This window comes from Coregonus lavaretus (genome assembly GCF_964263955.1).
Source record: "Coregonus lavaretus genome assembly, chromosome: 31".
NCBI lineage: Eukaryota > Metazoa > Chordata > Actinopteri > Salmoniformes > Salmonidae > Coregonus > Coregonus lavaretus.
The window spans coordinates 9,600,920-9,618,493 of NC_140018.1; the positions used below are offsets into that span (position 1 = coordinate 9,600,920).

At 41.9% G+C, this 17,574-nt stretch overlaps 1 protein-coding gene across 1 annotated transcript; it reads right to left on the reverse strand.

The window, feature by feature from the left end:
- Positions 1 to 8,809: 8,809 nt before the first annotated feature.
- Positions 8,810 to 16,552, reverse strand: LOC311106672 (uncharacterized protein). The gene is made up of 8 exons (XM_084149065.1): positions 16,168 to 16,552; positions 15,576 to 15,890; positions 15,132 to 15,461; positions 14,917 to 15,030; positions 14,770 to 14,798; positions 14,583 to 14,630; positions 14,411 to 14,482; positions 8,810 to 10,594 (listed from the first exon to the last, which is right to left on the reverse strand). The coding sequence occupies exons 1-8, from the start codon at positions 16,226 to 16,228 to the stop codon at positions 10,499 to 10,501; spliced, it is 1,065 nt and encodes a 354-aa protein (XP_084005191.1). The 5' UTR covers positions 16,229 to 16,552; the 3' UTR covers positions 8,810 to 10,498.
- Positions 16,553 to 17,574: the final 1,022 nt, after the last annotated feature.

Genomic DNA, 17,574 nt, shown 5'->3' on the forward strand with positions numbered 1-17,574 from the left:
TGCCCACTGACAAAGACATGATCAGTCTATAATTTTAATGGTAGGTTTATTTGAACAGTGAGTGACATAATAACAATAAAAAAATCCAGAAAAACTTATGTCAAAAATGTTATAAATTGATTTGCATTTTAATGAGGGAAATAAGTATTTGACCCCTCTGCAAAACATGACTTAGTACTTGGTGGCAAAACCCTTGTTGGCAATCACAGAGGTCAGACGTTTCTTGTAGTTGGCCACCAGTTTTGCACACAACTCAGTAGGGATTTTGTTCCACTCCTCTTTGCAGATCTTCTCCAAGTCATTAAGGTTTCGAGGCTGACGTTTGGCAACTCGAACCTTCAGCTCCCTCCACAGATTTTCTATGGGATTAAGGTCTGGAGACTGGCTAGGCCACTCCAGGACCTTAATGTGCTTCTTCTTGAGCCACTCCTTTGTTGCCTTGGCCGTGTGTTTTGGGTCGTTGTCATGCTGTTATACCCATCCACGACCCATTTTCAATGCCCTGGGTGAGGGAAGGAGGTTCTCAACCAAGATTTGATGGTACATGGCCCCGTCCATCATCCCTTTGATGCGGTGAAGTTGTCATGTCCCCTTAGCAGAAAAACACCCCCAAAGCATAATGTTTCCACCTCCATGTTTGACGGTGGGGATGGTGTTCTTGGGGTCATAGGCAGCATTCCTCCTCCTCCAAACACGGCGAGTTGAGTTGATGCCAAAGAGCTCGATTTTGGTCTCATCTGACCACAACACTTTCACCCAGTTCTCCTCTGAATCATTCAGATGTTCAATGGCAAACTTCAGACGGCCCTGTATATGTGCTTTCTTGAGCAGGGGGACCTTGCGGGCGCTGCAGGATTTAAGTCCTTCACGGTGTAGTGTGTTACCAATTGTTTTTTTTGGTGACTATGGCCCCAGCTGCCTTGAGATCATTGACAAGATCCTCCTGTGTAGTTCTGGGCTGATTCCTCACCGTTCTCATGATCATTGCAACTCCATGAGGTGAGATCTTGCATGGAGCCCCAGGCCGAGGGAGATTGACAGTTATTTTGTGTTTCTTCCATTTGCGAATAATCGCACCAACTGTTGTCACCTTCTCACCAAGCTGCTTGGCGATGGTCTTGTAGCCCATTCCAGCCTTGTGTAGGTCTACAATCTTGTCCCTGACATCCTTGGAGAGCTCTTTGTTCTTGGCCATGGTGGAGAGTTTGGAATCTGATTGATTGATTGCTTCTGTGGACAGGTGTCTTTTATACAGGTAACAAGCTGAGATTAGGAGCACTCCCTTTAAGAGTGTGCTCCTAATCTCAGCTCGTTACCTGTATAAAAGACACCTGGGAGCAAATCAATTCATAACATTTTTGACATGCGTTTTTCTGTATTTTCTTTTGTTATTCTGTCTCTCACTGTTCAAATTAACCTACCATTAAATTTATAGACTGATCATTTCTTTGTCAGTGGGCAAACGTACAAAATCAGCAGGGGATCAAATACTTATATATGTGTTTACAAACTAAAGGTTCACTCGTATATCAAACCATTTCCTCTAAAGGCTCATATCCCACCCCACCTTGGTAATGGAGGGAATTTCAATTGTTAGAGATGTAAATGTAACTGAAACCAAGGATGTAGCTAATCTAAAAGAAGAATGAATAGGTCTGCAACTGGTCCTTCTCTCAGTGGTTCTTTCAGTTCAGACCACTTCTGTTTTTCTGAGGCTGAGCAAAGACAGAGAAAAATAGGTAATGCTTATGGGTTGTCTTTTGACCACAGTATCTGGTCACACCATCAAAAGAAGATGCATTTTGCAACTCAACTACATAGAATACATTGGGAACAGTTGCCTTTAGTGTTACTATGGGAACTGAGACATAGAGACACTGTTATTGGTTGTGGGGCTGGATGGATCTTAGTCTTGCGTGTCCATCCTTTCAAATCTCGTCTCATTGACTTGTGTGAGAAGCCTGGGCTTCCCAGGCTAGAGGTATGCAGTTTCATGTGGATGTTCTGTTTTTAACTTTTGAAAGAACAAGACTCCTCTGGTCACCAAGCCATACAGGGAACAATGAATTTTGAACCAAATTAAGACAATGTACACTACATAGTATGTGAACAATGGCGCTGGGATGTACAGACACTGTTTGACAGGCTCCTGACGATTTTGATCTTAACTTTCTTTCTACATAATGTTTCCGCCATTGTTTCCTATGACCGAAAAGAGCTTCTGGACATCAGAACAGCAGTCAATATCCTCGATTTGGATGAAGACTTGTACTTCAATGAGTCTTCTGCACAAGAGACCTAATCCCTTGACACTCGGAAGAGAAAAAGACAGTGCTATAGAGGCCGCCGTGCGGGCACTCTGATGAAACTATGTCGGCAAGTGGATAGACCGCCTCCACCCTCCATTGCATTGGCGAACGTACAATCTCTGGAGAATAAGTTGGACGAGCTCCGTTCGACACTCCTCTCAACGGGACATTAAGAACAGTAAAATAATATCCATCTCGGAATCATGGCTGAACAAGGACAAGGACAATATACAGTTAGCTGCGTTTTCTGTGCATCGGCAGGACAAATCGGCAGCATCCGGTAAGCTCAGCAGTGGTGCGCAATCTCTAATTTTAAGGAAGTCTTGAGGTTCTGCTCGCCTGTTAGAATACCTCATAATAAGCTGTAGACCATACCATTTACTAAGAGAGTTTTCATCTATATTTATCATAGCTGACTATTTACCACCACAAACTGATGCTGGAACTAAGATCGCCCTCAACGAGCTGTACAGGGCCAGAGGCGCCACTCCTGGTGGCTGGTGATATTGTTGCAGGAAAATTGAAATCTGTTTCACCTAATTTCAACCAGCATGTCACCTATGCAACTAGAGGACAAAAATACTTTAGATCACATTTACTTCACACACAGAGACATATACAAAGCTCTCCCTTGCCCTCCATTTGGCAAATTTGACCATAACTATCCTACTGATTCCTGCTTAAAAGCAAAAACTCAAACAGGAAGTACCAGTGACATGCTCAATATGGAAGTGGTCCAATGAATCGGATGCTAAACTACAGGACTGTTTCACTAGCACAGACTGGAATATGTTCCGGGATTCAGCCGATGGCATTGAGGAGTTTACCACATCAGTCATTGAACGTACCAATCCCAAACATAAGTCATGGATTACAGACAACATCAACATCCGCACCGAGCTAAAGGCTAGAGCTGCCGCTTTCAGAGAGCAGGACACTAATCCAGACTCTGATGAGAAGTCCCGCTACGCCCTCCGACGAACCAACAGGCAAAGCGTCAATACAGGACTAAGATCGAATCCTACTACACCGGCTCTGACGCTCATCAAACGTGGCAGGGCTTGCAAACCATCATGGATTACAAAGGGAAACCCCAGCCGTGAGCTGCCCAGTGACGCGAGCCTACCGGTTGAGCTAAATGCCTTATATGCTCGCTTCAAGTCAAGCAACACTGAACCATGAATAAGGGCACCAACTGTTCCGGACGACTGTGTGATCACGCTCTCCGTAGCCGATGTGAGTAAGACCTTTAAACAGGTTAACATTCACAAGGCCGCAGGGCCAGACGGATTACCAAGACGCGTACTCAGAGCACGCACTGACCAGCTGGCAAGTGTCTTTACTGACATTTTCAACCTGTCCCTAACCCAGTCTGTAATACCTGCATTTTTCAAGCAGACCACCATAGTCCCTGTGCCCAAGAACACCATGGTAACCTGTCTAAATGACTACCGCCCTGTAGCACCACATCTGTAGTCATGAAATGCTTTGAAAGGCTGGTCATGGCTCACATTAACACCATCATCCCAGACACTCTGGACCCACTCCAATTCGCATACCGCCCCAACACATCAACATATGACGCAAATCTCTATTGTTCTCCAACCTGCCCCTTTCCACCTGGACAAAAGGAACACCTACGTGAGAATGCTGTTCATTGACTAAATCTCAGCGTTCAACACCATAGTGCCCTCCAAGCTCATCACTAAGCTCAGGACCCTGGGACTGAACACCTCCCTCTGCAACTGGATCTTGGACTTCATGATGGGCCGCAGTATGATGTACCGGACCCTCAGATTGTCAAAATGTTCTACAGGTGCACCATTGAGAGTGTCTTGACTGGCTGCATCTCCGCTTGGTATTGCAACTGCTCAACATCCGACCACAAGGTGCTACAGAGGGTTATGCGTACGGCCCAGTACATCACTGGGGTCAAGCTCCCTGCCATCCAGGACCTCTATACCAGGCGGTGTCAAACCAAGGCCATAAAAATTGTCAAAGACTCCAGCCACCCAAGACATAGACTGTTCTCTCTGCTACCGCATGGCAAGCGGTACCGGAGCGCCAAGTCTGGGACCAAAAGTATCTTGAACAGCTTCTACCCTCAAGCCATAAGACTGCTGAACAGTTAATCAAATGGCGACCCAGACTATTTACATTGACCCCTGTTTATTATGTATTCTTATTGCCTAGTCGCTTTTACCCCTACATGTACATGTACATGTAGTGGGGAAAAAAAGTATTTAGTCAGCCACCAATTGTGCAAGTTCTCCCACTTAAAAAGATGAGAGAGGCCTGTCATTTTCATCATAGGTACACAGCAACTATGACAGACAAAATGAGAAAAATCTTTCCAGAAAATCACATTGTATGATTTTTAATGAATTTATTTGCAAATTATGGTGGAAAATAAGTATTTGGTCAATAACAAAAGTTTCTCAATACTTTGTTATATACTCTTTGTTGGCAATGACACAGGTCAAACGTTTTCTGTAAGTCTTCACAAGGTTTTCACACGCTGTTGCTGGTATTTTGGCCCATTCCTCCATGCAGATCTCCTCTAGAGCAGTGATGTTTTGGGGCTGTCGCTGGGCAACACAGACTTTCAACTCCCTCCAAAGATGTTCTATGGGGTTGAGATCTGGAGACTGGCTAGGCCACTCCAGGACCTTGAAATGCTTCTTACAAAGCCACTCCTTCATTTCATCTTCAATGCCCTTGCTGATGGAAGGACGTTTTCACTCAAAATCTCACGATACATGGCCCCATTCATTCTTTCCTTTACACGGATCAGTCGTCCTGGTCCCTTTGCAGAAAAACAGCCCCAAAGCATGATGTTTCCACCCCCATGCTTCACAGTAGGTATGGTGTTCTTTGGATGCAACTCAGCATTCTTTGTCCTCCAAACACGTTGAGTTGAGTTTTTACCAAAAAGTTCTATTTTGGTTTCATCTGACCATATGACATTCTCCCAATCCTCTTCTGGATCATCCAAATGCACTCTAGCAAACTTCAGACGGGCCTGGACATGTACTGGCTTAAGCAGGGGGACACGTCTGGCACTGCAGGATTTGAGTCCCTGGCGGCGTAGTGTGTTACTGATGGTAGGCTTTGTTACTTTGGTCCCAGCTCTCTGCAGGTCATTCACTAGGTCCCCCCGTGTGGTTCTGGGATTTTTGCTCACCGTTCTTGTGATCATTTTGACCCCACGGGGTGAGATCTTGCCTGGAGCCCCAGATCGAGGGAGATTATCAGTGGTCTTGTATGTCTTCCATTTCCTAATAATTGCTCCCACAGTTGATTTCTTCAAACCAAGCTGCTTACCTATTGCAGATTCAGTCTTCCCAGCCTGGTGCAGGTCTACAATTTTGTTTCTGGTGTCCTTTGACAGCTCTTTGGTCTTGGCCATAGTGGAGTTTGGAGTGTGACTGTTTGAGGTTGTGGACAGATGTCTTTTATACTGATAACAAGTTCAAACAGGTGCCATTAATACAGGTAACGAGTGGAGGACAGAGGAGCCTCTTAAAGAAGAAGTTACAGGTCTGTGAGAGCTAGAAATCTTGCTTGTTTGTAGGTGACCAAATACTTATTTTCCACCATAATTTGCAAATAAATTCATAAAAAATCCTACAATGTGATTTTCGGGATCTTTTTTTCTCAATTTGTCTGTTATAGTTGACGTGTACCTATGATGAAAATTACAGGCCTCTCTCATCTTTTTAAGTGGGAGAACTTGCACAATTGGTGGCTGACTAAATACTTTTTTCCCCCACTGTAAGTATGTCTATGTCTGCAACTTGTCCTTCTCTCAGTGGTTCTTTCAGCTCAGACCACTTCTGTTTTTCTGAGGCTGAACAGAGAGAGAGAAAAAGAGATCATGAGTTGTCTTTTAATTTGACCACAGCATCTTACCTCACCCTAAAAAGAACATAGCTATTCATTTCATACCTTCAAAAAGGATTTTGCAACAACAACACAGAAAGATACCGTGGGAACAGTGGTCTTTGGTGTTACTATGGGGACTGAGACATAGAGTGACTGTTTTGGCTGGGGTTTGATGGATGTTAGTTTCCCGTGGCCATCATTCCATATCTCGTCTCATTGACTCCTGTCCGGGGCTAAACGGATGCAGGTTCATGTTCATGTTCTATTTTTAACTTAGAAAATACAAGACTCCAAGTTATTTAGTGGATGGTCTGAACAATCAAAGTAATCCATTAGGCACGAATGAAAACGCTAAGCTAGATCTTTCGTGATCAGACAGAGATGAAGTTGTAGAGGTGTTTGGCTAATGGATATTGGTCTTCAGTATCCTCTAGTGACTGTTGTGTGATACAAACTTTACTTTCATATAAATCAATCTAAATGATTGTCTGTTTTTAATCACTGTCTGTCTCATTGTCCAGGTACCAGTAATGCTGTTAAGTTGCCCATCAGTCGCATCATGCTCTTTGTGACTCTGACCGTCATGGCTGCCATAGTCACTATTCACACAACAAGGAGGAACCTCCCACCCATGGCTCTGCACCCACAAGCAGGTGAGAGTCACAGGCATTGGTCCAGTTCCATTTAGGTTCTTAACTCCTCCCACAACATCAGTGTTCACAGATCTGAAAAGACTGGATAGACCTAAACATTATGAATGGTTCCATCAATCCATAGAACATATGGAGCATACAACAAATTACATTCACATATTCTGATCTTCAGATGTGTGAACAGAAATGGTATCAGGTTATAAATAGTCCTTTGACATAATCATCTTGTCCATCTAATCCCCTATTAACTATTTCATCTTTACAGTCTGCTATAGAATGAATGGTGAGACATGTTGTCGGATGTGTGTGTTGTTGTTTTGTTCTCTGTATAGAAGAAGCCTCTGGTATTGAGCTTCAGGTCCTGGAGGAATGACCCCTTGTTCCTCACTCTTCTTCCTGTGCTGGACCAATACTTTCAAACTGTCTGTAGCTTAATTGATTTAGTAACAGAGGATATTATACATGTTTTCTAAAGCTGATGTTAATCTATGATAGAGTAGAGTGTGTTGGAAGATGTATTAATAGTTGTATTCTAATATTTTATTATCTTTAGTATCTATTTTACACGTCTTTTTGTTTATTTATGTTTATTGCATGCAGTAGGGGTGCAGACATCAATTAAGCAAAGCATGGCTGATGTGTGAATGATACGTTTGTTTTTTATTTTCTGTCCATTGTGAATGAAGTCAGCATAGAGAAATTCTAATTTACTTCATCAATATTTTTTTTTCCCTAATCCTATTTTTTATGAGCACAATGTCTTTTCTAACATTTTAATGAATTTCTGAAACTGTTTTTAAGTAAACTAATAAAAATTTAATATATCTAACTCATTGTCAGTACAGTACAGGTGTGTTATTTTTACTATACACTTCCACAATATATGGTAAAGCATGAATGCAATGACCTTATTTTATTTACAACCTTCTTCTAGTCAGCAGCGCAGGTAGGTAGGCTACGTCAGTCCTCCTAGATAAAGCATCTGACTGTCAGAGATTCTTCTGTAGACCTACTCTGACTTTATATGACAAACTCAAATGTGATTGGAATTTTAAGCACCTGAAACCCTAGTTTACAGTAGCCTACACAATTTTTAGTTCTTCCCATTGACATTGCAAATAAAAGGACTGTAGCCTACAGCCTTACTTTGAAATGACATCACAGAGTACTCCCCTTTTCACGTTTACCTGCAGCTGAGCTTCACGCCGGGCGGGGTGGAGGCAGCTGAGCTTCACGCCGGGCGGGGTGGAGGCAGCTGAGCTTCACGCCGGGCGAGGTGGAGGCAGCTGAGCTTCACGCCGGGCGAGGAGGAGGCAGCTGAGCTTCACGCCGGGCGGGGTGGAGCGTTCCTGGACGCTAGAGGGCTTCCAAAACAAATTAAAAAAGGAACTCAGTGTCTCAACTTAATGTTGAGAGTTAGAATAGTAGAATACACAAGGTGCAAGTTTGAAATGTGCCTGTTTATCAGCTGTTTTTCTCTTGTTTTGTTAGTCACCGACAGTCACTAAATTAGCCATGTCAGCTAACCATTTTTAGATTGCTAAGTTAGTTTAGCCAGTTATCTAAACTTGTAATAATCATGTCCAAATCACGACCGGCAACACAGGGCACATGCTCAGGGGTCCTGGGTCCTGACCTCCAGGGGGCTTGTATTGATTTTGTTAGTCATTCTTACTCAGATATCATTAACATGGCAAAAGTCATGGCAAAATGTGCAGAATTGCAGGAAATCTCTCCACCTCCAAGAGGGGGGCCACTAAACATTTGTGCCTGCTTGGTGGGGCCCCCCCCAACCAAATCACCCAATAGGCTGGAGCCGTCCCTGGCTGCAGCGTAGCCTTCGCAAGACATCAAAAACCACGATTTTTCGTATTTTCAGAATAAATATTCTGCTTCATTGTGGCAACCGATTCTCAGTAGAACAAAACGAAAAGAGAATCATTTTTATTTTATATATTTTTATTTCACCTTTATTTAACCAGGTAAGCCAGTTGAGAACAAGTTCTCATGTACAACTGCGACCTGGCCAAGATAAAGCAAAGCAGTGCGATAAAAACAACAACACAGAGTTACACATGGGATAAAACAAAACATACAGTCAATAACACAATAGAAAATCTATATATCAATATGGACAGAGCGAACTACGATATAGCCTAGCTACCAGGTAGTCTATTTCACATTTGAGAATTATCCTGCCTCCTACTTACAAAGACAGTAAATGACAGAATAAACCCCCAATTAGGCAATACAATGTTTTTGTACTCTGTGAAACTCTGGAGTGAATGAAAATGAAACATTCAGATCTGATTTATTTCCATTTTATTAACTCACTTTAGTCAATATAATTTTAAACATGATTAATGCAGGAAAAAAAATGCCATGAGTTTGTTATCAGCAAAGCTAAAATATGTTTGTCTAAGAAGCTGCTATTGTGCTACATACTAAAAGAAAACATAACACCAGTGTTCTACCTTATCCATCTAGTAATCATAATTAAAAACACATCTTAGTGTCCTGTATGATCCAGCAGTTCTCTTCAGCATGGGCTCTAATCCCAACCATGCCCTTCTGACTCGCAAACTCTCCAACCTTCACTGCCCTAACTCACTGTCCTATCTCAATGAAATAAATAAAACCCTTAATATATACTGTATATATAATAGTGAAGACATCAAAACTATGAAATAACACATACAGTTGAAGTCGGAAGTTTACATACACTTTTTCAACCACTCCACACATTTATTGTTAACGAACTATAGTTTTGGCAAGTCGGTTAGGACATCTACTTTGTGCATGACACAAGTAATTTTTCCACAATTGTTTACAGACAGATTATTTCACTAATAATTCACTGTATCACAATTCCAGTGGGTCAGAAGTTTACATACACTTAGTTGACTGTGCCTTTAAACAGCTTGGAAAATTCCAGAAAATGATGTCATCGCTTTAGAAACTTCTGATAGGCTAATTGACATCATTTGAGTCAATTGGAGGTGTACCTGTGGATGTATATCAAGGCCTACCTTCAAACTCAGTGCCTCTTTGCTTGACATCATGGGAAAATCAAAAGAAATCAACCAAGACCTCAGAAAAAAAATTGTAGACCTCCACAAGTCTGGTTCATCCTTGGGAGCAATTTCCAAACGCCTGAAGGTACCACGTTCATTTGTACAAACAATAGTATGCAAGTATAAACACCATGGGACCACGCAGCCGTCATACTGCTCAGGAAGGAGACGCATTCTGTTTCCTAGAGATTAACGTACTTTGGTGCGAAAAGTGCAAATCAATCCCAGAACAACAGCAAAGGACCTTGTGAAGATGCTGGAGGAAACGGGTACAAAATGATCTATATCCACAGTAAAACAAGTCCTATATCAACTTAACCTGAAAGGCCGCTCAGCAAGAAAGAAGCCACTGCTCCAAAACCGCCATAAAAAAGCCAGACTACAGTTTGCAACTGCACATGGGGACAAAGATCGTACTTTTTGGAGAAATGTCCTCTGGTCTGATCAAACAAAAATATAACTGTTTGGCCATAATGACCATCAACTGTTCCTGAACCAAATAGAGTAGCTGGCCAGCATTCACAAGATATTTGGTTCTGGGTGCTGAGATTAGACTGTGAAAGACTGAGTGTAGTCTTCATGTTGATGTCTTGGCTGTCTTGGCAGGGTTCTCTGTCTCTCTAGTAAAAGAGGGCATAACAGAGGAATAGGTCACTGCATCTTCATCCTGGACCTACAGTGACAACACACACACACACACACGCACACACACATATTAGTTTTACTATCGTTGTGGGGACTTATTTTCCCTAACCCTAACCTTAACTCTAACCCCTCACCCCTAACCCTAACCCTAAAATAGCCTCTTTCCTTGTGGGGACTGGCAAAAAGTCCCCATTTGTCCAAATTGTCCTTGTTTTACTATCCTTGTGAGGACTTCTGGTCTCCACAAGGAGAGTAAAACAAAAAATACACACACAACAGGGCGCCAGAATGAATCAGTTGGATGGGCATTTGATTTCTATAGGTGGGCCAGTTTTTTTCACAGGACCTCCTGTGTGGACGTCCTTGGGTGTTATAATAAAGACCATAGGCAGCTCATGAGTTTCAAGTTTGGGGACACTTACAATTTATTCTACCATGTCTACCTATCTGCATGCCAGTTAGGATTATTTTTATAAGCGCATTTTCACGGAACAGTTTAATTTCAAAAGTAATGTTTTAGTTTCTAAAAAGTATTGTCACGTGGTTAATCACACAAATTTGAATTAAAATGATAAAAATCTAAAAGTAAAAATTCAACTAATGCAAGAGCACCAGCCTTTACCATATTGATACACCGTGATCCATTGCTGCAAAAACAATTATTGCACATGGTACTCAGAAATAGCCTATAAGCCAATGCAGCAGTAGGCCTATAACTTCGTTCATCAACTAAGTCAAAATATGTACGCCTAAAGCTGAGAAATTAAAACAGTAGAAAATATCCTGATAAAAATGCAGGTTCTTTCAATCGCAATAATCTCTCTACTCACCTGTCTGTCTTGACTTGAGCTATCTCTAGTGAAGTGCAACATTGTATCAACTAAGCATGTTGGCATGCTCAGGCACTCGCTCCCTCAATATTATCAGGACAGAGAAACCACACAAAATGTATAAACCTCCTAAATTATGGTTATGAAATAAACCAGTACTTGTTTCTCACAAGTGTAGCAGGTCGTGAACTCTGCAAACAATGTTTCCACTCTGAGAATGAGAATGGTAAATTACTAATGCATTAACAGTAATTAATGTAAGCAGATGATGGGGATCAACAGTACATTTACTATGCTTACTGGTTACACACAGTGCATTCGGAAAAGTATTCAGACCCCTTGACTTTTTCCACATTTTGTTACGTTACAGCCTTATTCTTAAATGGATTCAATTGTTTTTTCCCCCTCATTAATTTACACACAATACCCCATAATGACAAAGCAAAAACAGGTTTTTCATTTACATAAGTATTCAGACCCTTTACTCAGTACTTGGGTATGACGCTATAAGCTTGCCACAACTGTATTTGGGGAGTCTCTCCAATTCTTCTCTGCAGATCCTCTCAAGCTCTGTCAGGTTGGAAGGGGAGCATCGCTGAACAGCTATTTTCAGGTCTCTCCAGAGATGTTCGATCGGGTTCAAGTCCGGGCTCTGGCTGGGCACCTCAAGGACATCCAGAGACTTGTCCCGAAGCCACTCCTGTGTTATCTTGGCTGTGTGCTAAGGATCGTTGTCCTGTTGGAAGGTGAACCTTCGCCCCAGTCTGAGGTCCTGAGTGCTCTGGAGCAGGTTTTCATCAAGGTTCTCTCTGTACTTTGCTCTGTTCATCTTTCCTCGATCCTGACTAGTCTCCCATTCCCCGCCACTGAATAACATCCCCGCAACATGATGCTGCCACCACCATGCTTCACTGTAGGGATGGTGCCAGGTGTCCTCCAAACGTGACGCTTGGCATTCAGGCCAAAGAGTTCAATCTTGGTTTCATCAGACCACAGAATCTTGTTTCTCATGGTCTGAGTGTCCTTTAGGCTCCTTTTCGCAAACTCCAAGTGGGCTGTCATGTGCCTTTTACTGAGGAGTGGCTTCCGTCTGGCCACTCTACCATAAAGGCCTGATTGGGGGAGTGCTGCAGAGATGGTTGTCCTTCTGGAAGGTTCTCCCTTCTCCACAGAGGAACTCTGGAACTCTGTCAGAGTGACCATCGGGTTCTTGGTCACCTCCCTGACCAAGGTCCTTCTCCCCCGATTGCTCAGTTTGGCCGGGCGGCCATCTCTAGGAAAAGTCTTGGTGGTTCCAAACTTCTTCCATTTAAGAATGATGGAGGCCACTGTGTTCTTATGGACCTTAAATGCTGCAGAAATGTTTTGGTACCCTTCCCCAGATCTGTGCCTCGACACAATCCTGTCTCAGAGCTCTATGGACAATTCCTTCGACCTCATGGCTTGGTTTTTGCTCTGACATGCACTGTCAACTGTAGGACCTTACAGTATATAGACAGGTGTGTTCCTTTCCAAATCATGTCCAATCAATTGAATTTACCACAGGTGGACTCCAATCAAGTTGTAGAAACATCTCAAGGATGATCAATGGAAACAGGATGCCCCTGAGCTCAATTTCGAGTCTCATAGCAAATGGTCTGAATACTTATGTAAACTTATGTAAATTCTGTTTTTTACTTGTATAAATTTGCTAAAAAAAATCTAAACCTGTTTTCGCTTTGTCATTATGGGGTATTGTGTGTAGATTGATTTTTTAATTTAATACATTTTATAATAAGGCTGTAACGTACTGTAACACAATGTGGAAAAAGGGAAGGGGTCTGAATACTTTCCGAATGCACTGTATGTAATGGGGAAGTTATTAAAATAAACAATCAAAGGGCAAACGATTCACACAATGAAACAATGAATGTAAAAGAATTGGGTGGAGACAGCGGAGCACTTTCTGGAGAGTTGAGTGCCTGCATTCTGGAGAAAGACGCCCATATCTTCGCCACACACCGCTGCCCTTCTTCTTGTCTCAACATTTAAAAATTATGCTCTTCCCACATTTTAGATGCTTTTCACTCCCAACTCAATAAGCTCAGCCTAACGCCACGCGAGCTTCCCAAATAGGCATAAGCCTTTATGCACTTGTGATTTGAAACAATCCACAGCTATTTCTTTTAAATAAGCTAATGATCCTCTGTGGCTAAGTCAAGCTCTTTGGTAAAGTATTTTGAATTATTGTATTTAGACAGGAGTAATTATATAATTTTGGCATAACATCAATTTACTTTAGGGGAAGCCAGCATCTGAACAGTGCACTCTGCACCCGCCAACTTTCCTTTCTAATTAGCAAGTGGCTGTAACCAGAGATCAGTATAATGACGAGATACTCATGTCTCCACCCTAACAATGCTAGTCGTTGTCCCAATGGCGGGAATGCAGGTGACAAGCTAAAGGTCTGCATATTATGCCCATAGAAACGCATTGGGCTTATTCAGGACAGATTTTGGCGAGAGTGAGCCCTCTCGCTTCACCTCTTCCTCTCTGCTGAAACAGCACCCCTCTGTCTAACAATATTTAGCCCATGTATGTGATCCTGTCTGGCCAGAAAAAGTATGACATGCCATACTCCTTTTGTCCAGACAGCATCAGATACATGGTCTACACATACGGAGACAGAGGGGCGCTGTTTCGCATTCTCGGATGCTTTATCTGAGATTGATGTGTCATTCTGTCTGCGCATGTCTCGGTCAAATAAATTATCAATATTTTATTTGGACAGGCAAGGAGGTACGGTAGGGCGGACCGGGCCCGTACCTCCTTGCCCATCCAAATAAAATATTGAAATATTGATAATTTATTTGACTGAGACGCACACCAACAGAAAGACACATCAATCTCAGATAAAGTATCAGAGCAAGCAAAACGCACACACACGCACACGGTCACAACAAAGTAAAGACTTCAAACTGTTTATAGGAGGGAGACTCATAATATTACAATATGTACAGTATAGCTTCACTTACATCAACTCTCTGAGGGGGATTTTGGTTGAAGTGGAGGATGGAGGCATAGGTGACACTGTCAGCAGGTTGACACTACAAGTACCAAAATTGTTATTGAAATCTGAATCATTAGTCTCAATGCGTGATAACAACTGGTTAAAATGAAATTAAATGAATGTGTTAATGCACTAACCTTGTCCTCATTGGTTGGTGGGGTGGAGTGGTTTATTGCATTCAGACCCTACATAAATGAGTAACAATGGTACTCAATTAACAGAAATATAGAGCAACCTCTTAGTTATTTTACTACAACAATAGTATAATACACTAACTGTGTTTATTAAGCCATTGTACACCAATAACATGTCTTTGTTACTCACAATGCTGTTATCATTTGGCACTTGATTATCTGAAAAGAACAAAGAAAGACATCAGAAGAATTGATACAGAGGAACAATTTGCTCCATGTGTGTTTTATTATTATATTCCATTCAACTCAAAGAAAAACGATGAATGTCTGTACGTACTTGCTCTTCTTCTGTGTACAATGATGACAGCAGCAGCGACACACACAGCTGCTCCAACAGATAGAGTTAGGAGGAGGGTCTGGTTTAGTGGAGAACCAGGGAGGGGATGCGGAGCTGTTTAATCACATCATTTTATCAGGTGGTTAATAAGGCAGATGTAGTATTTACTACATAATATACATACACATGGGAGATATATAATATAGAATCCCTACCTGAGAACTTAAAGGTGAAATCCAGGAAGATTTCCACTTTTCCAGTAAGCTGACACCTCCACTTCCTGTTGTTGTCCTCCCTCTGGAGTGTCATATTCAGAGTGATGTCACATTGAGACGGCTGTGTGACCTGGTATCTGGAGTCTCCCTGCAGATTAGTACCTGCCTCAATCAGCCCAGTATCTGCCTCATCCACCCTCAGCAAGCTCAGACTAACATCTTGGTCCATGCCTGGGGCACATCTGCCAGGTACATTGAGGGTGTGCAGAGAGCACCTTAATGTTACTGGTCTATCAGGTTTTATATCTGTGACTGGTGAGGACGAGGAGACTGAGAAAGAGAAAAAATCATACTTGCATAATCTTTTAGTATGTACTGATCATGTTTAATATGACTATCAACACTACACTTTTGCACAGCTCTGATTTAAACAGTAATACTCACTAGCTAGAACAGCCAGATGAACAGGAGCATCACCTCCACGTTGTGGTCCACCCTCTGTAATGTACTGTCTACAGGTGTAGACTCCAGCATCCTCAGCTCTGACATCACTAACATGTAGAGAACAGTCAGACCCTAAACTCAGTCTGTCTGCTCTGTTGTTCTGTTCTTCCTTTTTCACCCTCCCAAGACCAACTTCTTCAATAGATCCATAGTTCCATGTAGTTGAGGAGCAGTTTGGATAAATCACATTGGTACACGGTAGACTGACATCACCTCCCACAATGGAGTACAGAGGAAGAGTGTTTCCACTGACACCTGACAAGAGAATGGCATCAGATGATTATTCACTGGTAATACAGATTACATTATATTTCACAGAGTCACTTGAAATTCATCACAGGTGTACTTCTCTGAAGAATAGAGTAATATACTATTATACAATAGTGAAGATAAAGGTAGACAGAAACACAACAGAAATGTTAACATAACATCAGCATGTCTATTTTTCCTCAGATTGATGGTTTTCCGTGTTGAATGTGAGTGATGATCTCTTAATAAATAGTATTGTTATTCTCTCTCTCCTCTGTCTTACCTGTTAGCAGGTACAAAACAGTCACAAGCTGTCCCAAAAATGAATGATGGACGTTAGCCATTGTCCTCTCTCTCTCTCTCCCCTCTATCAGAGTGTCTCAGGACCATACGTTTCTCACCATACAGCAGCATCTCTATTCACCACTATAGCATCACTTCCTCAAAGTGGTCATGATTTTTTCTCGGCGTCAGGGACAGGGAAATGGTCAACTGCAGTTTGACTGTTTGTGAGTACCAGAACAAATTCTAATCAAGTAAAGACTAGTTTGCTTGTTTTGACAGCATAGTCTAGCTAACTAGATGATTCAGCTAGCCAACAATAGTGCTGATCAGATGATATAGCCCACCCCAGCACAGTGGTTCTAGCAAAGATACTTAGAAAGAAACTAGGGAATTCCATTTCATCTGTGGTTCGAGCTTTCTAACCTTCAATATGTGATGAGTGAGTGAACTATTGCAGAGAATAGAGAAGTTGGCTACAGGAGCAGTAGAGAAGTATGAATAGTAAGTTTTTTTCCCGTTCCTCTAATTCTGTGTACATCCTGCTTTTATCTAAATAGTTTACAGGATGGAAATAAGTGACGTAGTCAACATGTCAACATGACATATCAGTGGAATCAAGTCTCTTGTCTCTCATGACCATCTTAAAACAATTCCATATGTTAGCTTAGTACAAACCCCCCACCGAAAGAAAGGCTTAGACTTTTAGGGGATCATTATTGACCAAGATGAAAAACGTTAAGCCCCCTGGCAGATTACATGTTTGTTACCTGTTTGTGTAAGACATTACATTTTCTGTATGTTTCTGCATATGTACCAATATCTTCAAATAAACCTAAACCTATTGAGTGCTAAACAGGACATCAAATCATGTTCCTGTAATAGCAGGGCATATTGCAGATACCAGCTTACTGAAGCAGCACATTTAACTGTGTTTGTAGCTAAAGGGTCTGAAAAAGGAAATATATGAGAATGGTTACAGTGAGGAAAAAAAGTATTTGATCCCCTGCTGATTTTGTACGTTTTCCCACTGACAAAGACATGATCAGTCTATAATTTTAATGGTAGGTTTATTTGAACAGTGAGTGACAATAACAACAAAAAAATCCAGAAAAACGTATGTCAAAAATGTTATAAATTTATTTGCATTTTAATGAGGGAAATAAGTATTTGACCCCTCTGCAAAACATGACTTAGTACTTGGTGGCAAAACCCTTGTTGGCAATCACAGAGGTCAGACGTTTCTTGTAGTTGGCCACCAGTTTTGCACACAACTCAGGAGGGATTTTGTTCCACTCCTCTTTGCAGATCTTCTCCAAGTCATTTAGGTTTCAAGGCTGACGTTTGGCAACTCAAACCTTCAGCTCCCTCCACAGATTTTCTATGGGATTAAGGTCTGGAGACTGGC

Coding starts and splice junctions, on each gene's coding strand:
- LOC311106672 (XM_084149065.1), bottom strand. CDS start 16,228: ATGGCTAACGTCCATCATTCATTTTTGGGACAGCTTGTGACTGTTTTG. Junction 15,462..15,575: donor TCATCTGGCTGTTCTAGCTA/GTGAGTATTACT, acceptor TCTCTTTCTCAG/TCTCCTCGTCCTCACCAGTC. Junction 10,595..14,410: donor ATCCCCCTCAGAGAGTTGAT/GTAAGTGAAGCT, acceptor TTGTCACTGTAG/GTCCAGGATGAAGATGCAGT.